The sequence below is a fragment of the Setaria italica genome, chromosome VIII (assembly GCF_000263155.2).
Source record: "Setaria italica strain Yugu1 chromosome VIII, Setaria_italica_v2.0, whole genome shotgun sequence".
Lineage (NCBI taxonomy): Eukaryota > Viridiplantae > Streptophyta > Magnoliopsida > Poales > Poaceae > Setaria > Setaria italica.
Genome location: NC_028457.1, coordinates 37,970,929 through 37,996,263, shown reverse-complemented (window position 1 = coordinate 37,996,263; position 25,335 = coordinate 37,970,929). Strand labels below are relative to the sequence as shown.

The following is a 25,335-nucleotide window of genomic DNA, read 5'->3' as shown; positions in this document are numbered from 1 at the left end:
TGCCGTGAAATTACCAACTTGGCATGGCCCGTTGATGAACTAGAGTAGGCGTCTCACCCTTGTGGAGTCGACGCTCTCCACCATGCCCATCTATCTGATCATGTCAGATAAGCAGCTGCCACCCTGGGTGATCAAAGAACTTGACCGCATCCGAAGGAACTTCCTCTGGACAGGAACAGATTCGGCCGTCCATGGCAAAAATGCTATAACTTGGCCAACTGTTTGCATCATCTCTGGATGTTGCATCATCTCCAAAGTCTGTAGCTTTTTCAGCAGCTCGCCAATTATTTGCACATGTTGGACAAGCTGCTGGCAGGTCTTGTTATGGCGAACCGTCCCAGCTGCCTCCACAATTATCAGGACAAGCTTCACTGCATCAACCCTTGCAAGCTTGGCGATGTCCATTATTTTCTCTCTGCTTGGCTGCTTGCTTCCCGAAATCACGCCAGACTGTTCCTGCTATAGATGTATCATCCTAGTAGAACAAGAGCAATCTTTGAGAAACAAACTCCGGCCTGATAGGTGGATGGATGGAACAAGTTCAGTAGGTAGATTGTAATGCACATCGTCCACACAGAGTAAAGCCGTAAAGGTACGTGAGAGTGTTCATATTACACGCGTAGCAGTTGTCCACAAAGGGGCTATACAATTTACCTGGGCAAGACTTCAAGGGCTACGAGATGTGACCCTTTCGGAACTATAATCCATGGACATAGTAGTGGTGGGGGGAGTGTGTGACACTGTCCGAGAAAGTGAATTTTCTTTTGTACTCATCCTGATAGTACAGTTGCATGTATTTCTTACCTGCAATGCAACGCAGAAGGGAAGGGACCGTGTCTTTGAGCCTCTTACAAGTTGGATGGAGCTCTCACCGATCCTGCATGCAAAGGAAGCCCTTTTAGCCCGTGATTTTTGCCGTGTGTCATTTCCTTTCTGAACCAAGGCTGTGTGACATTTCCACGAACACCTTGTGCTCACCCTGCACGCTCGCACCCAGATGAACACCACAGGAACCGCACAAAGAATGTAGGGACTATGGTTCGCACCTGTCACAGGAGTCAGGAGGGAACGCTATCCCAGATTCAGCTGTCGACACGGTTTCGGACGAGACCGAGCTCCGCGATCGCGAGGGGAGTCAACGCCTGACTGAGGGCGAGCTGGGGATCCGTTTGGGCGAGGCATCGCGACAAGCATGTCCACCTCGACCCTCCAGCGCGGTGCCGGTGCCAGCGCCGACGCTGGTCACTTCCGAGCATTTCCACGGATGACTTCTCCATGGTTCCTGGAACGGCGAACCGCGTCGAGGGGCGAGAGCTCAGCCGTATTTTGTGCATGCTGAGGAACGCTGACAACTTCAACATCGAAAGCTTCAGGGCGGCAATGGAACAAGCTAAGAAGATGCAATCATACTGTGAGCTGAAGGTAATTATACAGTTCAGTACACTATGTTGTCAAAAGTACGTGCTGCATAAAACTGAACAATATGGGTGATCATTTCCCTTTTTCTTGCAGACTGAATGCCGGAGGCGGGCAGCACTTTGGTGAAAACTACAACAGGCAAAGGTGCAGAGATGTTCCAAGCCCCTGTGATGCTTGGTGATGCTTTGAGCTTTTGAAGTGTCTCTCACAGGACCTAGAGAGGAACTTGTCGCGTCAGGTCACACCTGTCTCGATCTGTATATACAGCATCCTGTGTGTGATTGTAATGTGTTCATTTCAATGGTGCATGCTTTACTCACTTGCACTGTGAAATATGATTATATGAACCCTTCTGTGTCAGGTTACCTTGAGTTTTTCTTTTTGCGTCCAAATGTGAATTTCCCCCTTGGTGTCATGTTCACCGGGTGAGGTTTTGTTGACGGGATGCTGGGCTTCTGTATTCATTTCACTTTCAGCCCAGCCCACCACTTAACTGGGCCAAACCATTCCCAGGCCGAGCCGATCGATAAGCTCACGGAACCACCCATTTCTTAGCGAGTGAGAGGAAGGGAAGAAGAGAAGACAGCCTATCGGGCGAGGCGGGGAGCAGCCCTGCGCGTCCCGTCCATGGCGCCGCGCGCAGGTATGGCGTCCTGGGGCGCGAACCGCGAGGCGAGAGCCCTTCACTTCCCGTCCCCGGCCACCACGGCGCCGAGGAGACACCCGCCAGCGGAGAATTGGAGGCGCCAGATTTGGAGAAGATGATAGGTGGGCCCTACCGGTTAGAGAGAGAGAGACAGGAGAAACAGAAGCCGGACTGGTGTTGGACTGCTGGGCGTTGAACTTGAGGGAGAGGCAGGGATAACATTGACATTTTTTATGGCCTTTCCATGCTAGCACAATGAGATGGCTTGTCATATGGGTCTATCGGACCGCCTGCTGGACCTCGCCGTCGCACACGGCCTCGACCGCTACCTCGCCGCATTCTGCCTCGCCAGTGCCACCGAGATCTTCGGTACTGCGTCTCCATGGCTAGGTGTCGATTGGGGTTCCATGCTGGCTGGGGCGGTAGTGTTGGTCCGATTGGTGGATCTCTGGATCTTCAGTTTGGTGGAGATGAGGATGTCATGTCCCTGATTGCCACGGGAGTGTAGGAGCAAGTTGGCGAAGAATGGGAGAAGAAGGCTGTGAAAGGAGACTGAAGAAAAGGAGCTGGTGGAGTGTGCCGGACGCGCTACACTAATTATTTCTTTTAGTATGCGCTGAGATAAAACATTTAAGCATTTCCATAATCTATTTGGCAAACGCGTGAAAAACTTGCAAAATTATCCCATGAGATGTCTGTTCCAGATCGAAGGTTGCACCTAAATAAGATACCTTAAAGTAATCAATTGAATCTTTCTCTCTCATTGAACAAAAAATTTGAGGATTTCCAGGGGTCTTCAAAATGTTCATAAGCATGAAACAAAGCTATGCATACACTTCGGTAAACTGAAAAACTTGCGAATTTATCCCATCAGATGTCTGCCTATTAGTGGGCGCGCGCCTTTCCAACCGTTAGGTAAGCTGGTCGCTGAGGCATAGGCAGTGCAACATCGTGGCAGCTGAGCATCAGAACAACCTCCTGCATGGTAGGCCGGTTTGCAGGGTCCTGTTCGACGCACAGCAGTGCTATCTGGATGCATCTTAGTATCTCTGTCCTCTCGGATTCATTGCCTAGGGGTGAATGGAAAAGCTTGATCAATCTTCCTGCTCTCCATAAACGCCAGGCCTGAGGGAAGAAAACAAAGAAAAAAACATCATAGATTGTTTAACTAAAAGGTCCATACTGGATGTCTATTACGAAAGATGGAGACAGTTTTGAAAGTGCTACTCACCTTCCTATTCAGAAATCCATGATCATCTCCAGATTCTCCACTTGCAAGTGAAAAGCATCTGCGTCCACTTACTATCTCGAGAAGCAATGCTCCGAAGCCATACACATCTGATTTGATTGAGAAAATACGTCTTTCCCTACATTCTGGAGCGGTGAAACCACTAAAACATGCAAACAAAATGTAAGCGCTCAAGCAATTAGAAAGAAGAAAGAGCCTGCTGTGGTGTCACAACCATGATATCAATCTGATAGGATCTTATCTTACATTGATCCTACTATGCGGTCGGCAAACTCTTCCTCTACACCTGGACTATATGTTCTCGCCAAGCCAAAATCAGAAATCTTGGGATGCAAGTTCAAGTCCAAGAGAATGTTGCTTGGCTTTAAATCTCCATGTATAACATGCAGTCCACAATGCTTATGAAGGTAAAGCAATCCCTCAGCTACCCCTTTCATTATCCGAGAGCGTGCAGGCCAGTCCAGAAACAACCTTCCTGTTCCAGTACCTGCAGGAATGCTAAAATTAATAGGCTAACTAAATAAGAACATAAATATTGTCTAAACCTGAGGTGAAGTAATAAATAGTGAGCACGTGCCAGATATAAAGTTATCGAGGCTTCCATTCGCCATATACTCATAGACCAAGATCCTCTGACTTTCCTGCATACAGTTGCCAAGAAGCTTAACTATATTGGTATGCTGAAGCTTCGTAAGAAAGTAAATCTCATTTTGAAACTCCAAATCTTGGACATCCAGTTGATTAGGTGAAGAAGGTAAATGAAAACATCTTTTGACAGCAACCACAAGTCCATCATGCAGTTGACCCTGAATGCAAACAAATATTCAAATGAAGATCAATTTATTTGAACAAACTAATTTGGGTACTAATAAAGAGTTCGATTATATGAGTAACATGACAATGGAGTTTTTAATCTTCCAGTATTACATTGCTATTTGATAGCTAGACTTCTCAATCTTCTTGTTAATTGGCACGGCATAAAATGGAATATAAGATTACATAAAGCACATGAAAAGCAGAGGGAAAGGTGTATCAAAGTCAAGCCAAACTTTGCGAGGAAGCATATCCATTGATTAAAGGTTTTTTTTTTACTTTTCAAAGTCCGTGTTGTTAGATTTTTATATACCACTCTTGTAAAACATGCAGATGAAAGAAAATCTTCTTAAAAACACTAATGCTATTTATATAAATTTAGATTACATATTCTAGACAACCTTTGGTCAATATATGGCGTCATCTTCTTGGGGGTGGTGAGGGGGATGAAATACCTTGTAAACACAACCAAAGCTACCTTGTCCAATTTGATTCTGATCGGAGAATTTGTTTGTAGCATCAACCAACTGGGTTAAACTGAACTTGAGTGGCTCTGTTATGAAATGAAAAGATATCGAGGTCAATCCTTTTTTTGGAGACCAACGAGATCAATATATTTGGCACTCCTAAACCCTACTATTGTTTCCTTCAAAATACTGCTCTGGTTGCTGACAATTGTATTACTATTTAACAGGACATACCAGCACAATTCAATTGGAGAGGGCGCTTTTTAACTTCACCATATACTTCAGTCCTGTCATTGAAGTAAGGAAAAAAATAATCTTTTGATTTAGGAAAAAGTTGGGAATTTTATATTGTTTGCATGGTCTATTCACCAAAATATCTCCTTGAAGTAGAAAGCTGATTAATAAAATTCGAAACTGAATTCAAGAAATCTTGTTGTGAGCCAGTCTTCCATCATTTTTATAGAAATATGCAGAAAAAGGAAGGTCATTCTTTGCCTTGGGATCAAATTGGTTAATGGGCATTCAAAATTGTGACAGGTGTACCTGAAGCAATTCCGGTAATTGGATCTCCTTTAGTGGAATTATCACGTGGAAGTGCTAGTGCGGGACAATCCACTTTGACTCATTTTTTGTAGTTTATGTACCTTTGCACTGCCTCTGCTTACTGATGTATTTATATTAATGCACTTTCCATTCATACGATCGATGTATGATATATGTAAGAGTTAAATGTGTTGCACTTATCTAACCTGGTGTCACAGGATGAGCAACCTGTAAACAGTCTTGGCACCTCTTTTACAGCCTGAAATAACAAAAATAGATGTCTGGTTACTAATAAACTGGAAAGATGTTTCTCAAAGTAAATAGTTTTGACATGGATAAGTCAAGTTCTTGTAGAGTATTGCACGATGCATCATTGGAAGCTTACATATATGAGAAAGAATTAATTACCATGTAAATAATGTGATTTCACGCCATTTTATACAAATTTGTATTCTCCCACATGCACTTTGTTTCGCATATTCTCTCTTTTCTTATATCTCAGAGTTGTGCATTGGTTTCCTAGAAGTGTGTATGCATGAAAGGAGATGAAGAGGAATGATAAAGACTATCAGGTTTTTTTCTTTAGGGATGAAGAGTAAGGATGGAGCCAATCAGATACATGGTATTCAAGTTTCAATTATTTCTCAAGCATAGTTTGGGCGAAGAACGGCCTAAAGAAGCTTTTATTGTCTCCATGCTAGCGCATGGCATGTATACGATGCTTCTTTTTTATTAACTCATGGCAATTTAAGATGCTTCATCCTTGTTGTGGACACAACACACAAAACCTTCATGGAACAAACTAATCAGTCTACTCCTATTTCAGTCACTAATGATGATTGATCCAATTATAAAAAAAAATACTTCATAGCCTACCAATTACCATACCTGCGAATGCTGAGGCCGTATGATTTCAAGAATTTGGTCCAGGTGATCTGTGGTGTCGATGTGGCTGATGAGTGGGAAAACTTGGAGACAAGAGTTCAATCTATTCTGTAGAACTCGGAACTGATCTGCCTGCTTCGCAGCCATGAAAAGGTGGTACACATAGTTGTTGTTTTGGCAGGACGTGACAAGCATGTACGCTTCACGTAGGATCTGCTCGAGCTCACTCAATCCGTTCCTGATCTCTGGTTGTTGCATCATCTCTGAAGCCTGCAACTTTTTCAGCAGGTCACCAATTATTTGCACATGCTGAACAAGCTGCTGGCAGGTCTTCTTGTTATGGCGAACAGTCTGAGATGCCTGCACAATCATGACGACAAGCTTGATTGCATCAACCCCTGCAAGCTTTGCGATGTCCATCTTCTGTCTGCTGGGCTGCTTGCTTCCAGGACTATGGCCACACCAGACTGCTTTGTTACAGATCCTTCACCCAAGTAGAACAAGAGCACTCTTTGTGAAACAAGCTATCTTCAGCATGCTAAGCGGATGAAACAAGCTCATAGAGAGCAAGGTAGATTGTAACACCCATCATCTGATGGCAGACTAGTCCTGTAAAAGACGGAGAAGCAATGTTGACAGACAAACTAGTCATGGCCAAGGGGGAGCGCTCATACACGCGTAGCAGTTGTTCACAAGGAGTAATACAGTTACATAGATAGGGAAGACTTCCAAGTCTATGATGTTGACCTTTTTGGAACTAATATAAACCATGGATATATATATATACATATATATTAATTGTGGGAGTGAGACTGATACTGCACTTGAAAGTGATAGTGTACGCTTTTATTTTTTGACTAATCAAAAGTGATGGTGTACCTGATTTTCTTACAAGCAAGGGGGAAATGCAATGCAGATGTTTGACAGTTGAAAGGCTGTGTCTTTGAGCCTCTTACATGTTGGATGGAGCCTCACCGATTGCATGCACAGGAAGCCTTTGTAGCGTGATCCTTGCTGCGCGATATTTCCATTCTAAACCAAGGGATCGGGTCATTTCCATGAACACATTCGCTTGCTTGCACGCATGCAAATGAACACCACCGCCGCCACGAACCACCGGAACCTACCAAAAAAACTGCAGGATGAGAGAGAATTTGGTTTGCATCTGGAACAAACCATGAAGGCTGAAAGTGTACATACACCTGTCATAGACACAAGGAAGGGATAGCAGCTAATAATACACTCTTGGAAGTCGCTGCGGTTAAGACTGTTGCAAGTTGCAACTATGATGGTGACATTTTGGTAGTTATTAGAAACTAAACGATGACAAACAAGGGATCAGAATCAGAGTGGTCTAAGAAAAAGGGATCAGAATCAGAGTGGGATACTGCATCATATTCGTGATTCTTACCTTAACGAGAGAGATTCCGCATGAATATTGGATGGAGCTCTAGCTGATTCTGCATGAACCGGAAGCTTTTAGCCCATGGTCCTTGCTTCGTGACATTGGCTTTCTGAACCAGTGCTGCGTGACATTTCCACGAACACCTTGCCCTTGCCTGCATATACGCAGTACAAAAACATTTGGATAAGACCTTGTATTGCACCCGTCGCAGAAACGGGCGAACGCCATCCCAGATTGTTCAGAAGCTCCCGACAAAAGCTCGCCCCTCTTGTCCGTTTCCGACGAGGACCACCGCGTGAGAGGTCAACGCCTGACTGGGCGAGGCATTGCGACAAGCAAGTCCCACTCTATCCTGCCGGCGCCGTGCCGACGCCGGCGCCTTCGCTCCGCGGACGAGAGGACGGGCGATTCCGAGGAGAGCCCCACTGGCCGGCACCTCCGCTCCGCCGCCGCCTTTCCGTGGTTCGTGGAATGTGGCTCCAGTGCGGCGAGCGAGGGCGTCGGCGGGCGGCAAGACGGCAGATTGATCCGTGCCCATTGACCCGGTCAGCCCAGCAGGCCTATAACGAATTTAAGAGAGAGGGCGGGGAAGGAAAAGAGACCTGCCAGCCCAGACAGACACTTGGTCAGCCCAGATTCCAGTCGGCGGGCGCGGCCCATGAAGATTCAACGAATTTTCTTCCTGTCTTTCTTTTTGCACAAGTATTTACGATTTGATGTCTCCAGTCTCCCCCGGCTCCGGCGCTAGTCCCAGCGCCTCCGCCGCCGCTAGTCCCAGCCCCTGCCCGAGTCTCCAACTCCGGCCAACTCCCCCGCTGCCACCGCCTCCCCTAGCTCTGGCACCTCCCTCCACCACTGCCGTAGATAAACTCGTCCAGTTGTCATCACGCCATGGTACACTACAGGGATACCGCCATAGTGCATATTAATAGCTGCAATATTCGAAACCAGACTGTGCGGGCGGTTGCAAAGACACCGGCGGCAGGTACATACTTGGCTTCATTTCTCCTCCTCCTCTTCCTCCGCTTGCTATCCGCTGATCATGGCTCAGGATGCCGAATAGCAGGCATCTACTGATGAAAATAACGTGGACTGAAAATACAAGATTGTTGTTGTTACACTATTCATGGCGAAAGACTATCTTTTCATAACATGTTATTACTTTTATTGCTTTCAGTTAAAATATCATATTTTTCATAGAAATTGCTGGTCAGAGTTTCACCTTATAGACCTTGCTTATCGATATCCTAATATACGACCAGCAGTGAATATTAGCTCCTAGAGCCATATCATATATAATTTTATAAAATTTACTCTTTTCTAAATTTTGGTTGGTGCATGGTTTATGCTTTTTGTTATGTCGCTTGCTTCGTTACCAGCTAGGTTTTCTGCTCCAACCTAACCCAAACTTTGTCCTGCAAGGTCCGCCGCTAGGCCGAACAAGCAGGTCGGTACCAGCAGTGACAAGCATCTGACGAAGGACCACAAGAGTGATACCAAGTATATATGACAACAAGCATCTGAAGTATGACAACAAGCACAGAAATGGTAGTGGTGCAGCGAATGATAAGAAGGTGAAGGAGATCCACCACAACGTGAAGGGAAAGCCAAAGGAGACAATACGTGATGGCGATGCGAAACCTACGGTGAATGTTTTCATCACCACAGGCACCACTAAGATTCAGAAAACGAAGAGGATATATATATATATATATACACACACTAAAATTTTGTTTTTGTTTTCCCTCCTCATACAAATTTTCGTTCAAGCTCAAATTTATATCATTGCAAGTTCAATCCATTCGTATTTTTGATGGAAATTTTAGTACATTTTTAGAGGTGCATATTATGAGTGGTAGCACAGTAGCACCTGGGCTTTTATTTAGCACTTGAGTTTCAGAAAAACCTAATGGGCCGGGCAGATTGATCCGTGCCCATTGATCTTGTCAGCCCAGCAGGCCTATAACGAATTTAAGAGAGTAGGCGGGAAGAAGAAGAGACCTGCCAGCCCAGCAAGACACTTGGTCAGCCAAGATACAGACCTGCGCGGCCCATGAGTTCAGGTATAATTTTTCTTTTTCTTTTGCATAAGTATTTACGATTTGATTTCTCCAGTCTCAATCTCAAGTATGCGTTTTACTTCAATTATTCGTACAAGTAGTGGAGAACGTGCATACGCACTCATATACCAGCGAGTGCAAATAATTTTATCACATGACTACAAATAAAACCAAAGAAAGTCCCTTATATGCCACCACTCAAATTAGTAATAGTATATGATAAGATGCACCTAACATGAATTACAAAAGATTTAGCTCCTACTAAACAAACTTACAATTTTTGCGGGTTTTCCACGGGGTTCTTCTGAAAAAACCCGGTTTGAAAGCATGGAATAAAGTTTTCGAACTTTAGAAGAGTCTATTGTATGTCGGATCTGGAGTCTGCCTCCCACTGTAAAATTGTAAGTAAAAGAGCAAAAAAGTGCTCATCACTAAAAGTAAAATTAAAGTTGCAAAAAGAGGATACCAACGAGCTCGCAAGAACTGGGATCAGTTAGTACTTAGTGCCTTTCTTTATTAGCAAAGCTACTATCTAGGTAGTGCGTTCATTAAGCCTTCTCCTAAGTTCGTACTCAGTGGATGCATGGCCCCACTTAAAAGAAATTTAACTTCAAATCACGCCATGTACGTTCTTTCGAGAACACACTTTTTCTTCAATGTCTTTCGCTTGATGTTTGACGTAGAACATAATGGCCAAGACTATCTGCAACATGGTTTGCAGTTTGCAGACAAGTCTGGAGCCTTCAGGAATTAATATGATCGAGCTGCACTAAGAAACTGCACCCTTAATCTCACCTTTTCATAGAGTAATTATGTTGTTGAGACTACACTCTTTTGTGGGAATGCAAATCATAGAGTTGTTTGTTACTTGTGAAATCTCTGCACCAATCAGAGCAACCGCTTGTCTCAGGGACTGGCATTTTCTGAAGCTGGGAGCCAAATGGGTGGTCACTGTCAGCTCCAGCTCCTTCGACCTCCTGCATTATCCTACCATTAAAATTCTGCACGGTTCCCCTGTGGTTCAGTAACCAACCAATCAATTTTTTTAAAATTCAGGCAGCCCAAATGTTAGTTGCTACCCATGGCCTGGCCTACATTCAGAAAACGGATCACGAAATTCAGCAGCAAAGGTTGGCTAAAAAAGTTGCAATTGTAGGTGAGTTGGGGTCCATGATGGTGTGTGTATGCAGGCAGGAGACGGCAGTGCACATTGCAGAGTTTAGAGGCCCCATGCTGATGCTGCGTGCATGTACGTTCTAGATCCTCCTCCTGATGATGACAGGATCAACTCACTACTAAAGGAGCAGCTGCAAATCCCAAATTATTTGGGATTTAAATATTTCATGGTGGAGGTTCAGAGCCATTATTCTTCAGCTCTGTAAGATGGATGTAGATGCACTGGGTGGAAGTTTTTATTGGTTTATGCTGTTTCATACCACAACTACAAAGTTCACTTAATTAAATACCCTGGTGAACTTTTTTTTTTTCTAACTTTCTTCTAAAAGGGCTTTTTCATTGCGAAATGAGAACTCGAGTAGTGCAGTGGTAGCTTGGATTTGCTCTTTATGAAAAAATATATCTAGTTGGTTCTCGAGTTTTCATCCCCTTACCAGGAATGGAACGATTCTAGTCATAGCTTTGTAGTTGTTAATATGCTCTTGATATAAACTTCGTTAAAATTAGAGTTCTAAATTTCACTTAGGAAAAAAGTTAAAACGTCTTACATTTTTGTAACGCAGAGAGTAGTACCGTTACAATGGCCATCTAGGCTTAACTACTCTTCCTAAACATAATAGATACATGATTCATATATCTCTTACTTGTTCAAAAATATACTTTGTTACAATGCCCTTTTCCAATATAATAGGTAGTAGTAGATCGATCTCCTACTTGTCCGTTTGTAGAAAAGAACTTTGTTACAATGAAAATGAGCATGATCACTTAAAAATGACGCACACGACTATTGGATCAGCATTCCTGGGCCCTCACTGAATCCGCAGCAGCAAGATGGTGCATGGTTCCACTGTGATTCGGCAACAAATACTGCTCAAGGTCAATGTTCAGAGACAAAAAGTTGGCAAGAAAATGTTGAAAGATAGATGGAAATGGGGGTCCACGAAATGTGTTCCAGGGATGACACGCCAGTGCACACTCGCATTGTGAGTAGAGGGCCCATGCTGTGCAGGACTGTAGGTTCTAGATGCCTGTGACAGGTCAAGCATCAGCAAATGAAACGCATTATTTCAGCTTGAATATTTTCGCCCTAGAGGATGGCTCTAGATGCATCATCATGCATCAGAACGAAATCCCGGTGTCAATTCAGAACAGAGTTGCCTACGAATCCGGCGAACCAAAAGCACAGGGAAATTCAAATTTTACCCGATGTCCGAAGATGAGGATTCAGAAATCTTGTGGACGACGAGAATTACTAGGTTTCCATCATCAGATTTGTCCACACGTACACAGCATTTCTCTTCGTCGCCATCTTCGCAACGAGACAGATCTGCAACCAATGCTGCAGGGACACGGGAGAAGCAGCTGACAGGACATGCCGCTTTCCGTCCACGCCGACGCCGCCGCCGACCACGCTGCTCCGTCCATCCTGATGAGCTCGACACGGTGACGAACACACATCGAGCTCTCATTTGCCCGTCTCAACCTCTCCCTGATCTGAAAAACTTTTCTGCTGAATCGTTCGTGCAATCAAATAGTACAGTCACATTCCATTCCGTTGCGAGCCGTCTTCTCTTCCAGAGACGCAAAAGCAATGCAAAAGTGCTCTACAACAGAAGCTCCTGTCACCTGTCGCGACGTCATCACGCTCCAGATCCTTCCTAAAAGGGAGGCTGCTGGCGTCTTCTTCCTCCGGCGTCCCGTGCCTATATATCGCCATGGAGCACGCTCGCTCACCTTGTCCTCATCGGCTCGGACACCTCCAGGAGCTTGGTCAGCTAGCACATCAGCCTACTACCTTCTTCTTGGCATAGCCTGAATCTTCTTCTCTGAACACATTCCAGTCTTCTATTGCCAATGGCGCCGCCTAATAACGAGCCGAAGCCCAAGCCCAAGGTCGCCGCCGTGGCGGCCAAGCCCGGCCCGGCGTCGTCCGCGCCGTGCCTCTTCTCGCTGAAGGACGGCGAGCTCACAGTCGGTGGCGGCAAGCAGGAGGCCGCGCTCCTCACGGGCGTGCCGGCGAACGTCACGCTCACCCCGTTCGCCGAGGCCTTCGACCCCAATTCGTCGGACTCGCCGCCGGAGCTGGTCAGGCAGGCCGCGGCGAACGCCCGCCGCGGCGCGTTCCTGGGCTTCACGGCACCGGCGGCCACCGACCGCGCGCCGTGCCGCGTGGGGTCGCTGCCGGGCCCGAGGAGGTTCCTGAGCGTGTTCCGGTTCAAGACGTGGTGGAGTACGGCGTGGGCGGGGCGCCGCGGCCGGGACCTGCAGATGGAGACGCAGTGGGTGCTCCTCGAGGTGCCCGAGCTCGCCGGCGCCGGCGCCGGGTACGTCCTCGTGCTCCCACTCGTGCAGGGCAGCTTCCGGTCCGCCATCTTCCCCGGTGACGACGACGACGACGACGACGACGGCGTCGTCATCTGCGCCGAGAGTGGGTCTACCGCCGTGACTGGCACCGACTTCCGCCGCATCGCCTACGTGCACGCCGGCGACGACCCTTACAAGCTCATGCAGGAAGCCTACCTTGCCGCCAGGGTGCACCTCGGCACGTTCAGGTTGATACAGGAGAAGGCGTTGCCGGCGATGGCGGACCGGTTCGGGTGGTGCACGTGGGACGCCTTCTACCTCACCGTCGACCCGGCGGGCGTGTGGCAGGGCGTGTCGGAGCTCGCCGGCGCAGGCCTACCGCCGCGTTTCCTCATCATCGACGACGGATGGCAGAGCGTAAACCGCGACGAGGACCCGCCGCACAAGGACGCGCCGGGGCTCGTGCTTGGCGGCGACCAAATGACCGCGCGCCTCTACCGCTTCGACGAGTGCGCGCGCTTCCGCGCGTACAGGGAGGGCGCCCTGATACGCCGCCCGCCGGAGCTCTTCTACGACAGGAGCATGCCCAAGGCCGTCGTGCGCAAGGCCGCTGAGATCGAGAACGCCGGGAAGGCGAAGAAGAAGGCGGCGCAGGCCGGTGGCGCCGCCGCCGACTTGTCGAGCTTCGACTCCAAGATCGCGGAGCTCCGGCGCGAGCTCGACCAGCTGCTAGCGAAGCGGGACGCCGTTCTCTCGAAGCTCTGCGACGACGACGGCGCTGCCGGCGCCGGCGACGGCGGCGAGGTGGGGCTAAAGGCGTTCCTCAAGGACATGCGGCGGCGGTTCCCGGCGCTGGACGACGTGTACGTGTGGCAGGCGCTGTGCGGCGGGTGGGGCGGGGTGCGACCAGGCGCGACGGCGCTGGACGCGCACGTCGTCAAGGCACGGCCGTCGCCGGGGCTGGCGGGCACCATGGACGACCTCGCCGTGGACCGCATCGTCGAGGGCGGGATCGGGCTCGTGCGCCCCGACCATGCTGGTGACCTCTACGAGTCCATGCACTCCTACCTCGCAGGCGCCGGCGTCACCGGCGTCAAGGTCGACGTCGTGCACACCCTCGAGTACGTCTGCGAGGACCACGGCGGGCGCGTCGAGCTCGCCAAGGCCTACTACGACGGCCTCTCCAAGTCCATCGCCAAGAACTTCAATGGCACGGGCATCATCGCCAGCATGCAGCAGTGCAACGACTTCTTCTTCCTCGGGACGCGGCAGGTTCCCATGGGCCGCGCCGGCGACGACTTCTGGTTCGAGGACCCCAATGGCGATCCCATGGGCGTCTACTGGCTGCAGGGAGCTCACATGGTGAACTGCGCCTACAACAGCTTGTGGATGGGCCAGTTCATCCGCCCGGACTGGGACATGTTCCAGTCCGATCACGCCTGCGCCGCCTTCCACGCCGCGTCACGGGCCATCTGCGGTGGCCCTGTGTACGTCAGCGACTCCCTCGGCGGCCATGACTTCGAGCTGCTAAGGAGGCTCGTCTTCCCTGATGGCACCGTGCCCAGGTGCCTGCACTATGCTCTCCCGACAAGAGACTGCCTTTTCAAGAATCCACTCTTCGATCAACAAACTGTCCTCAAGATTTGGAACCTGAACAAGGTCAGCGGCTCAGTTTCTTGCAGTTTGTTTTTGCTCTTTTGCATTGGCAACATATTAGTTCAAGATATTTGCAGATTTGGAACTTAAGTTCTTGAATTAATGTTCCTGACAAGTAGTTCTATCTTAAGTCTGAACCTGAAACTGTCCAATTTTGCAGTTTGGAGGGGTCATTGGGGCCTTCAATTGCCAGGGCGCAGGTTGGGATCCGGCGGAGCACCGTGTCCGAGGCTACTCGCACTGCTACAAGCCAGTCTCCGGCGAAGTCCGGACTGCGGACGTTGAGTGGACCCAGAGGGAAGACACATCTTCCATGGCCAACGCCTCATCGTATGCAGTCTACCGATGCCAAACCGAAGAACTTCTACTGATGACGCCACATTCAGAACCCATCCAGTTCACCCTCCAGCCATCATCCTTTGAGCTCTTCACATTTGCTCCGGTCACGACCATCGGCGGTGCCACCAAAGTGCGGTTTGCGCCCATTGGGCTGGTTAACTTACTGAACTGTGGCGGCGCCATCGTCGATGTGGAGTATGGCAGTGGTGGTGAGGTGAGAATGAAGGTGAAGGGGGCGGGGAGGCTGCTGGTACATTCTGATGTGAAGCCAAGGAGGAGCTTGGTGGATGGCTGTGAGGCTGAATTTGAATGGGGAAATGGCGGGATGCTGATGGTTGATGTGACGTGGAAGCAGGAGAAAGATGGTGTCTCTGATGTGATCTTCTGCTACTAGGAGACGAGAACACTGTGCTGTTCCACGCCTGCAACCAACACTGCCTGTAATTCTGTAGTTCTTTGCCTTTTTCATATATACTTTGTATGACCAAATTAATTTGTGTTTTTTGTATTGTGTGAAATTTGTATTGTTTCATATGAAATGATTTTTAAGTTGAAATTTTGTAATGGTTTGGTTCTACCATGAGTTGCAACTATATGCTCCACCAGGATTTTATAGTTTGTGTAACCTCTTTTAGGCTCATGGGTCCATGCGACAGTAAGAAGTCCATGACAAACCATTACTAAAAATGTTGTTCCAGATTCAAATAAAAAATACCCTTACAAAATTTAAATTTGTTACAAACTATGAAAGAAAGAAATGGTCTAGGAATATTGAAAATTGTTTAACAGGAAAACCACTACAAAATATATTTGGAAAATATTATTTCATCTTTATAAAAATCATATTTAGTTCCTGTTTATCAAGCCAGAAGCAAGTGTAGTGTAGACCTTAGTCATCACTCAACTCAAATACAACTAGAACCCATTTTATCAAGACTACTAATAGAGTACTAGCTAGTGATTATAAGGTTGTGAAGTGACTCACAGTGCCGGAAACAGTATTTGGAGCAGGTTGAGGAGGAAGTGCCGGAAACAGTATTTGGAGCAGGTTGAGGAGGAGGGATTGGCATCGGTGGCGGAGTTTGACCAATTGCAGTGTAAACACTCCCGCACCATTTCAAACATCTGGAGACGCTCAGCATCCATCCTCTACCGCTCTGCCTCCATCGTCGCCGCTAGCTCCTCCCGTAGCCTCCTTTCCTCTTCCAGCTGGACCTACAATATTTCATCCCAATGTTACAATGCAATGCAAAAGTATGTAAAAATCAATGAACGATGAATAAAATGGAAATAACCTAGAGTGCCTCCATCTGGAACTGTGTAGAGTTCAGCCATGGGCATATCGCTGGGCTGGAACTCATGCTCCATGCTCAAAGCTGGGAGAGAGTGGGAGTACTGGCCATATCGATTGTGTCGTCACCAATCTAGAACCGGCCATGCTTCTTGCCTCCTCCCGCCCTCATGACCACTTCTCCATCAAGGTCATGGGCACTCGGATGGTACTTTGGGCCATGGACCTTCCTTGCCATCGATGTGTATCCATCGAGGCGGCTGTGGACAGTCGCGTTGCTGTACGCCGAGGGCGGATCCTTCGGGTTGTAGGCGATGTCGGCCGTTGCCTTGCCCTTGTGGGCCAAAGCATATGCCTTGAACTGGGAGCAAGGCTCGCCACCATGTGCCTCACTTTTACCCGCATGTATTGTTCCAGGGTCAGCTTCATGGTTCTTGCCTCACTTTTAGAGACCCTCACTCTAAGGATATCTGCGTGGTATTGGACAACGGCTTAGACGCGCGCCTCGTACCACATGTTGTTGACGAGTTTCTTGGCGGCTTTGTCAGCCACATCATCCGCTTTAGCCTCGTATCCCTCCTCGCATCTAAAGAAGTCCTGCATATAGATACGATGTATCCGGTCATTATTTCAAGAATGTCCAATCAATGCGATGTATTGAGCAATGTAGTGCGAGAAAGACTTACCCAAAGCTCAGCCTTGACACGCTGTGTCATGTTGGCGAATACCCTTCCATCCCGATCAAGGGCGCTGGGGATGGTGGTGTAGTGGGCCCACGTGTAGGCCGGCTCGACAGTGCCGCCGAACTGCACCAGGCTAGGGAACATTTGCCTAATCAAAAGACCAAGGATGCCGTTCACATGGCGTGCATGATCACCCCCACCAACCTTCCTCCAACCCCTGCCTAAGTGATTAAGATAAATTATTAGTTTCTATTGTAATTTTGAACATATCAAATGAAAAATTAGTGATAACATCTAAAGTTACTTGGACCCATTGGGTCGAATCAGCGGGCGTATCGAAGGAGGTATCGGTCGCCTCGGGCGTCTCTCAAGAGGAAAAAGCTTCTCACTATATTTTTAAAATCAAGCGCAGACAATTGCTAAGATAGATAGTCAATTATTAGTTTGCATTCAAACTAATTTAAAAATTAAAATAGTGTGGAGCTGAAGCATAAAACAAAAAACTTAGCTAAGGAGGAAAACCAACACACTATATTTAATGGTGACTAGATTATAGCAGTGCACATACTATACACGTGTTTATCAAGGCTCAGGGACGCAGCGAGCTGGCCTACCGGTGATGCCAGCGTGCACCAGCAGCGCCCACAGTAGCGTCATGAGCTCGCCGCCGCGCTGCAAGGCCTCGATGTGAACCTTGACGTTGTCGGACGGTGCAAGGTAGAGCACCATCTCCGACCAGAACTCTGCAAGGAGCTCCCACACCGTGTCTTCTTCATGACCAGCTCCATCTTCTGCATCTCCTTCTCCTGATCTCTGCCTTTCGGCCTCCTCCACCAGCTGCTTTCCCAGCCTCGAGCCTTTGTTCAGGACATCGTGGCAACTCTCAGCACTGAAGGAAACTATCAGGTGTCCATACACACCTGACTCTGGCACAGCATTGCTAGACTTGGACGCCTCCTCTATGCCCTTCTTCACCGCCTCGTAGCGGCGCTTTGTCCAAGCGGAGTCGTCTGGCAGCAGGTCTGGAGCTTCTGCGACCAGGTATGCACAGTAGCGCGACAAGCTTTGGGCGACCACCATGCTGGCTGTGCGTGTGGAGGAAGAAGAAGCAGACCACCTGATCTCAAAGAAGCTCGTGGCGATGTGCCACACTAGGAGAACGTCGGTGGTCGTTGTGATCTCATCGCCTTGGCTCGCCCAGGTAACGTCAATGCACCGGCGCCGCAGCGTGGCGGTGCCGCCGCTCAGCCGGCCACCGCAGCTCCTGAAGGAGGCGAGGACGGCGGCCTTCACCTCTGGAGGAACCTTGATCACGGGCTTGTGACGGGTTTTCCTTCGGATGAAGAGGTTTTTGAAGAGGCGAGCCCATGGCTGGTCGCAGAAATGGCTTGGCTTTAGCAGCTCGGCCTGCCCAATCTCATCCTTCCAATACTTTGGGGATTTATTGCGTCTTAGAAGACAGGAGAAGATTCTCCGGACGCAACGGTTCCGGCAGCTCATGTAGTGGCTGATGATGCTTATCTTGGTCCACTTAGAGCGCACGCCGGCGGCCATCTCTGAGATCTCGGTGACCACTATGGCCGCAGCAACAACAAGGGCAAGCAGTCCAAAGATTGGGAACAAACCCAAGAGTATCAGCAGGAGAGGCAGGAAGACAAGGTAAGCGGAGACCAGCAAGGACAGAAAGAAGTGGAGAGCCGCGAAGACAGTGCCCAAAGAGGCCATGGGGAGAGGGGAGTAGTAGAAATCCCTTGCGAATGAGAGCTCGCCGGCGATGACCCGGAAAATCCTTTCGTGGTCGTCCTGCCGGCCCAGCAGCCCGCCGCTGAAGAAATGGTACGCCCAGGTAGAGCCGGCCTCGGCGAGGCGGTGCCCGGCGAACCGCCGGCGCAGGCACTTGAAGAGAGCGAAGGAGAGGCAGAGGTCCTTGAGCTCCGGCCTCAGGTCTCTCTCTAACCACACTCGGTCCAGTGTGACCAGCCTACTACGCTTATCATCCAGAACAGAAAGCTTGACACGGTGCCCTGTTGGGCTTTCTTCCACGTCCCGGTTCCTTTCTCCCGTCACGATCAGACGGGGGACCTGCCCTTCAGCTTCGAAGCAGCCGGTTTGCTGGAGGTACGCCATGTAGCCACTGATGAGCTGCACACTGCGTCCAAGAGCGAAGGAGCTCGTCGCCGTGCGGTAGGCGGCGAACCTGAGCAACATCCTGCAACCACCAAGAGCCCATAGTGGCACAATTAGCATGATCATGTATCCATAGTCTGTGCCGATGATGGCTCCCTTTGCGTGGAGGAAGATGCTGTAGATGACGAGCCCTGCCACCCAGACCCCGTTGATGACGCCCTCCATGGATGGCCGGATCTTTAGGCTATCGATGTCGTCGCCGGCCACGGGCGAGGTGACCGCGGCCACGGCCAGAGCTGCCATGTCAGTCTTGGCCTTGAGGAACTGGATGAGGACAACCGAAAGCATTATATACATGATGAAGATCTCGGTCCCCAGCCCCCCCTCGTCTTGGTCGTCACTTTCTTTCATGGAGGAAAGGGACGAGGTCAAGAACCAGAGGACATAGGACATCAGTGGGGTGTGCGCGGCGGACACACCCCAGAGGAAGAAGCGGAGCACCGGATGGCCGCTGCCGCGCCGCCGCGAGCTGAGCCCCATCAACAGCGGGGCGTGGACGGTGACCGCGGCGAGAAGAAGGAAGGCCTTGATTAGTGAAGAATCCATTACAAGATGATGACGATGATGGTGAGGCTACTCGGGTAGGAACTAGCAACTCGTCGTGTGCAGCAACGGTTCTTATAGGATGCATACCACAAGGAAAGAACAAAGGACGCAAAGAGTTTCCATTCGCTGAAGAACCACATTATTCTCAAGGAAGGAAGGAATAGTATACCTTTCCTTTTACATGGAGGACATATACCATTTCTTCTTTACGGCATGGAGGACATTATACTTTTGAGTTAGGGAAGCCTCTGTTTCACCCGTGTGACATATAGACAGTCCCTTTTGATATAAATGGTGTGGAAAAAATTAGTTTTGTTTTTGTATCGTGTGAAGTTCTTACTATTTCAGATGAAATAAATTTTAGTAATTTAATTTGAAGAAATTGTGTAATGGCCTTTTCTGCTACGGGTCGCAGCTGTGTACTCTATGTGGCTTTTCTAGTTAGCAGGAGTAGGATAGACTAACACTTTGGGTAGTGCTCATAGGTGGTCAAACAAACCAACCAAATAGATTTTGGTCCTAGTTTTGAATTGCTTGATTTCCATTCCTAAAACGAAAAATTGGCTCCAAATTAATATTGGATTTATCCAAATAGAGATTAGTTCTAAATATGTCCTTCACTTAAATTTTGTCTAAATTTGAACTCAATAATTAGAATCTTTTGTCCAAAACCTCAAACGCTGCATGGATTGCTTTAATAAACATAATCGAATTGCAGTGCCCTCCAAGAAAAATTCGAAACCAAAACAGTGGTCCGCAGCGAGACAAGGCACAGCTCAAGGAAAGAAAAAGAAAGGGGGAGAGAGAATAAAGGATTAGTATTGAAGGTAGAGACATGACTCAGAATCAGTATTTTTTCCCCTTTACTAATAGCAGTGCACTATTAGTTGTTAAGGTAGAGACAACTGCTAACAGCGAGACAAGGCACAGCTCAAGGAAAGAACAAAGGGAGAGAGAGAATAAAGGATTAGTATTGAAGGTAGAGACATAGACTCATAATCAGTATTTTTCCCCTTTACTAAAAGCAGTGCACTATTAGTTTTTGAAGGTAGAGACAACTGCTAACAGCGAGACAAGGCACAGCTCAAGGAAAGAATAAAGAGAGAGAGAGAGAATAAAGGATCAGTATTGAAGGTAGAGACATGGACTCATAATCAGTATTTTTTGAGGTGCTCCCGTACTCCATAAAAAACACAACAAATAGTGCGAAAAAACTCAGCGAAAAATTTGGATGAATAGTGGATGCGACAATCTATGTTCATGTAAAGTTTGAGGATGAACAAAATTTTGTGCACCGAGAAATAAAAAAGAGAAATCGGTGTATGAATAGATGCAGGTTGCGGATCAAGATGAACAGTGCACCCGACCAGATTACATACGAGTTTTCTCCTTTTTGTTTCTCCTTGCACAAAGTTTTGTTTATCCTCAAACTTTGCATGTACATAGATCGTTGCATCCTCTATTCATCCATATTTTTACTGAATTTTTCACACACTATTTGTTGTGTTTTTTCATAGTGGAGTATTAGAGCACCTCAAGGTGTTGGAGTGCATGAAATGTTCTGGCGAGAAAATATGTCGGCGATGGGAGGTGGAGGAGCACGCAAGTGCTGACCATGAGCGTGTGTTTGAGAGAGAAGATAGGTGTGATAGAAGAAGTAGTGTGTGTGTGATAGAGAAGGAAGCTGTGGTGCAAGTGGTTGCAGTCGAAAATATTATGGGTCTAATTAGCCAGTTTATTTTTACCCTATTTTATTGCTTTAAAACTCGTACAAGTTCATTATAAAAATGAGCTGTGTGCCAACCTCGATAAAACCAAACTTACCTCCTTGCCCAAGTCAACTGGATTTGGCGGAGCATGGTACTGAATTTTGACCAAATCAACTCAGGCACCTAGCTAGCCATTTCGTTGCTCTCCGTTGACACTACCACCTCCTCGACCAGGACGCTGCTCCGCCGCCACGCCACCACCACCCAGTGACTCCTCGCCTACAGCCGCATTATCCCTGAACTTGGCATAAATGTCGCCCCTGTAAAACTCCCTCGTCCTCCACACAAGCACCAGCGACACGATGGCGCCGGCTGCCGTGGCGGCCGTGATGATCAGGAACGACCTCCTGAAGCACTCCACGCCGACGCACGTCTTGTCCCCACCGCCGCCGGGCAGCGCCCCGCCGTGCTGCCTCGCCGCCTCGGCGTCGTATAGCCTCCCGGCGACGCGCACGTTAAGCACGTAGGCGCCGACAGGGCTCGCGACGGCGCCGAGGTTGTAGAGCGTCGGGTAGCGCTTGAGCCCGAACAGCTCGGAGATGACTGCGTAAAGCAGTGGCCACTGCGCGCCGAAGCAGAAGCCGATGAGCACCGACGCCACGTAGAGCGTGCCCCGTGGCGCGCCGGCGGCGATGAGGAGGTGGCCGGCGCAGGAGGCGACGAGCACCGCCGTGAGCGCGAGCGGCCGCGGGAACCGGTACCGGGAGAGGAGCGCCTCGGAGGCGTACCCGGCGGCGACGCGGCCGGCGTAGTTCCAGACGCTGATGAGGGAGACGAAGGCGTCGACGCTCTTGGGAGGGTACCCCAGCGACTGCCCGATCTGACCCATGTTGTCGATCGCTGTCAGTGTGCCGCCGGCGCCGCAGGCGATGGCCACGAATAAGATCAGCATGTCCACGCTCACCAGCGCCTGCAGGATGGAGTAGTCCTCGCCGTGCGCCGGCGGGGTGAACGTGTGCCTCAGGAAGGAGCGGCGGCAGGAAGACGATGGCGGTGTGTCGGTTGTGCTCGCCGGCATCTCTGGCACTGGCAAGGCGGCTGGTTTATCAATGACGGTCACCACCGTCGTGGGCGCCGCTCGTAGGGACTCCTCGAGCTCCTTCTTGATACGGTACTCCTGCCTGACGACGACGGCGAAGGGGATGAAGAGGAGGAGGAGGAGCCCGGCGGCCGACGCGGCGTAGGCGTCGCGCGAGAAAGTGGCCTGCCTCTGCACGACGATCATGATGAGGATGTACGCCGCGAGCGCGATGGAGATGTAGAGCAAGCAGAGGAACACGCCGTCGCCTCCTCCACCACCGCCCTTCTGCCTCGGCCGGCGCGGAGGCAGGACGCGGACGGTGCCGAGGAACACGACGGAGACGGCAGCGGGGAGCCAGGCGATGAGCAGGACGAGCGACCTGGCGTCGCCGCCGCCGTATAGGGCGAGGTAGACCTGCGCGAGGATGGCGCTGCTGAGCCCCACGTAGCCCTTGAGCAGGCCGAGCACGGCGCCGCGTGTCTCCGGGAAGTTCCGGACGCAGGTAACGAGCGCCCCCGTGCCGGCGAACGCCTGCGAGTTAGCGCCGGCGCAGACGTAGGCGCACATGAGCCAGACGGGGGGCCGCGCGACGCGGCCGGCGAGGGAGAGGTAGACCATGAGGTAGCCCGCCAGGTTCATGGCGGCGCCGACGGCGAGCACGGCCCACGGTTGGGCCACCTCGTTGAGGAGCCCCGCGGGGACGCCGACGTTGCTGCCGAGGTCCTTGAAGAAGGCGAGCGTGGCGACGGCGCGCTGGTCGTAGCCCAGCGACATCCGGATCGCACGGGAGTAGATGCCGAAGGCGTACGTCGCGCCCGACGCCGACAGGATCAGCAGGCACGCAAACAGCGTGAACCAACGCCCCCACAGGACCTGCCGGGCAAACCGCGCCGTCAGCACCTCCGCCGCCACGCCATTACCGGCGGCGAACGCGAACACCATGGCGCTATTTGCTCAGTGTATGCGTGCAATGCAGATTTTGCAGACTGTCACTACTCACTCAGTGATCACTTGCAGTAGCCTTGAGGAACAGACATGGCTGCTTCATTCCAAGCAAACATTTGAGTTAGTCTGCGATCATGAAGTGTTGAAATAATGTTAAAAATGTGGTTAGGAAGCTGTCACGTCCATCTCCTTCCAAGGTGCCTCTAGTTTATATCCATGGGCCTGCAGCCACTTCCTGACACGAGTAAACAAAGACAGAGAATTAAGAAAATATTGGGTCATCGTAACGTAGGATTCGCCGGCTCCTGCAGCCGGCGAGTGTATTAACAATATATGCTCTTTTTTACTCCTTTCACGAGTATATCATACTCTCATCACTCGACGAAGTGATAAGTTTGTCGAGTGTTTTCCCTCGACACTCGGCAAATAAACAATTTGATCTTGAAACTTTTTCTACTCTTCACATACAGCATGTAGTACTCCATGTACAAATTTTGTATATTTATGTATCTGTTTGCTATATTTAATTAATTTATTGCATTTCAAGGAATTTTTTAGTATAAGTCAAATTTGAACTTACTCGGGAAATGAAAAGATCGAACATCTTGTTCAGAAACCACGAACTTATAGCCGAATGGTTTTTAAATTCTAAAATAAGCAAACGAAGTCTGAAAATCATGAGATTTGTCATGATGTGATGGTCGAAGTTTACAAATCGAAGCATCTACGAAGAAGAATCATAGCATTGAGAAGGATTCGGTAAGATTTGGAGTCAAAGTGATGGTCGAATTGGAGTTTGACTTCAAAACATTTTGTATAGGTAATAGAGAACATAGATTATTTCATGTGAAATTTTGGTAATTTTTTAAACCGTTTGACAATTTTAATTTATTAAGTGCAATTACAGAATTTTAATTGATATAAATAGAATTTGAGCTATAACTGCATAAAATAATAGAATAATATTAGTAGAAAAATCAAACATATATTGTTGATTTGATAAGGTATTTTTAAAGTACATCGAATCAAATTTAGAAAAACATGTTATGGAAAAGAAGGAAAAGAAGGAAGGAAAATGAAAAAGAAACGAGGTTTGCCGAGTGTTACGATCCGACACTCGGCATACCCGGCTTTGCCGAGCACCAGATCTAGAATACTCGGCAAACATACGTCATCACCAGTAAAACCACTCCCTCACTTCCACACACGCACGCAGCCAAACTCTCTCTCACACACACGCCACGCCGCCGGCCTCCCTCGCTGCGGCCGGCATTTGCCCCTCGGCGCCCACCCTCCCACCCCCGGCAGCTGGCCTCCCAACCCCAAGCACTTGTCCTCCCACCCTCGAAGGCCGGCCTCCTAGCCCCTAGCGCATGACCCCCGGCGCCTGGTGCCCCGCCTTCGGCGCATGGCCTCCCGGCACCACCGCCCCCTATGTGATAGTTGGAGTCAGAGTCGATTTTGCTGAATTACTTGGTACTCGGCAAAGAGGCACGCTTTCCGATTGTTTTTCCCCTCTGGCACTGGGCAAAGAGGCATGCTTTGCCGAGTGTTTTTGCCATTAGGCACTCAGCATAGCCGTCGGCATCGTCTTCTCCATGTCCCGTACCTTTTTTTGCCGAGAGCCAGTTTAGCACTCGGCAAAGTCTTTGTCGAGTGCCCGACAAAAAATACTCGGCAAAGAAACGTTTGCCGACAAAATGATGCCGTGTGATGTTTGCCGAGTGTTACACTCGGCAAAGCCTTTGCCAAATATTTTTGGGATTTCGCCAAGTGTCGTGGGCACTCCCTGTTTCCAGTAGTGTGACATGGAAATAAGACAAGGATGGTGTCTCTGATCTGGCCTTCCGTTACTGGGAGAAGAGACACTGGTAGATCGAGAGCTCGGTCTCATGGAAACAGGACAAGGATGGTGTCTCTGATCGTCCGAG

General features: G+C 49.2%; 4 protein-coding genes across 7 annotated transcripts; 1 reads left to right on the top strand and 3 right to left on the bottom strand.

Annotated features, from left to right (window-relative positions):
- Nucleotides 1-2,797: 2,797 nt before the first annotated feature.
- On the bottom strand, nucleotides 2,798-7,929 carry LOC101753766 (putative receptor-like protein kinase At4g00960). 4 transcript variants are annotated; one of them, XM_022829429.1, is made up of 10 exons: nucleotides 7,434-7,929; nucleotides 6,979-7,145; nucleotides 6,026-6,631; nucleotides 5,344-5,396; nucleotides 4,829-4,881; nucleotides 4,583-4,680; nucleotides 3,892-4,120; nucleotides 3,561-3,801; nucleotides 3,297-3,456; nucleotides 2,798-3,190 (listed from the first exon to the last, which is right to left on the bottom strand). In XM_022829429.1, the coding sequence occupies exons 3-10, from the start codon at nucleotides 6,440-6,442 to the stop codon at nucleotides 2,951-2,953; spliced, it is 1,491 nt and encodes a 496-aa protein (XP_022685164.1). In that variant the 5' UTR covers nucleotides 6,443-6,631; nucleotides 6,979-7,145; nucleotides 7,434-7,929; the 3' UTR covers nucleotides 2,798-2,950. The 4 variants fall into 4 exon arrangements, with proteins under 4 accessions (XP_022685164.1, XP_012703468.1, XP_022685166.1 ...); XM_012848014.3 differs by having other exon boundaries at nucleotides 3,892-3,955; XM_022829431.1 differs by having other exon boundaries at nucleotides 6,998-7,145.
- Nucleotides 7,930-12,133: 4,204 nt separating this feature from the next.
- LOC101754435 (stachyose synthase) lies at nucleotides 12,134-15,537 on the top strand. Its single transcript, XM_022828940.1, has 3 exons — nucleotides 12,134-12,433; nucleotides 12,505-14,626; nucleotides 14,784-15,537. Exons 1-3 carry the CDS (start codon nucleotides 12,255-12,257, stop codon nucleotides 15,354-15,356), a joined length of 2,874 nt encoding a protein of 957 aa, XP_022684675.1. The 5' UTR covers nucleotides 12,134-12,254; the 3' UTR covers nucleotides 15,357-15,537.
- Nucleotides 15,538-15,709: 172 nt separating this feature from the next.
- LOC101755236 lies at nucleotides 15,710-20,147 on the bottom strand. The gene is made up of 3 exons (XM_022828873.1): nucleotides 16,940-20,147; nucleotides 16,258-16,850; nucleotides 15,710-16,177 (listed from the first exon to the last, which is right to left on the bottom strand). The coding sequence occupies exon 1, from the start codon at nucleotides 19,667-19,669 to the stop codon at nucleotides 17,519-17,521; it is 2,151 nt and encodes a 716-aa protein (XP_022684608.1). The 5' UTR covers nucleotides 19,670-20,147; the 3' UTR covers nucleotides 15,710-16,177; nucleotides 16,258-16,850; nucleotides 16,940-17,518.
- Nucleotides 20,148-21,383: 1,236 nt separating this feature from the next.
- Nucleotides 21,384-23,605, bottom strand: LOC101755644. Its single transcript, XM_004979908.3, has one exon. It carries the CDS (start codon nucleotides 23,399-23,401, stop codon nucleotides 21,566-21,568), a length of 1,836 nt encoding a protein of 611 aa, XP_004979965.1. The 5' UTR covers nucleotides 23,402-23,605; the 3' UTR covers nucleotides 21,384-21,565.
- Between the last annotated feature and the right edge of the window lie 1,730 nt (nucleotides 23,606-25,335).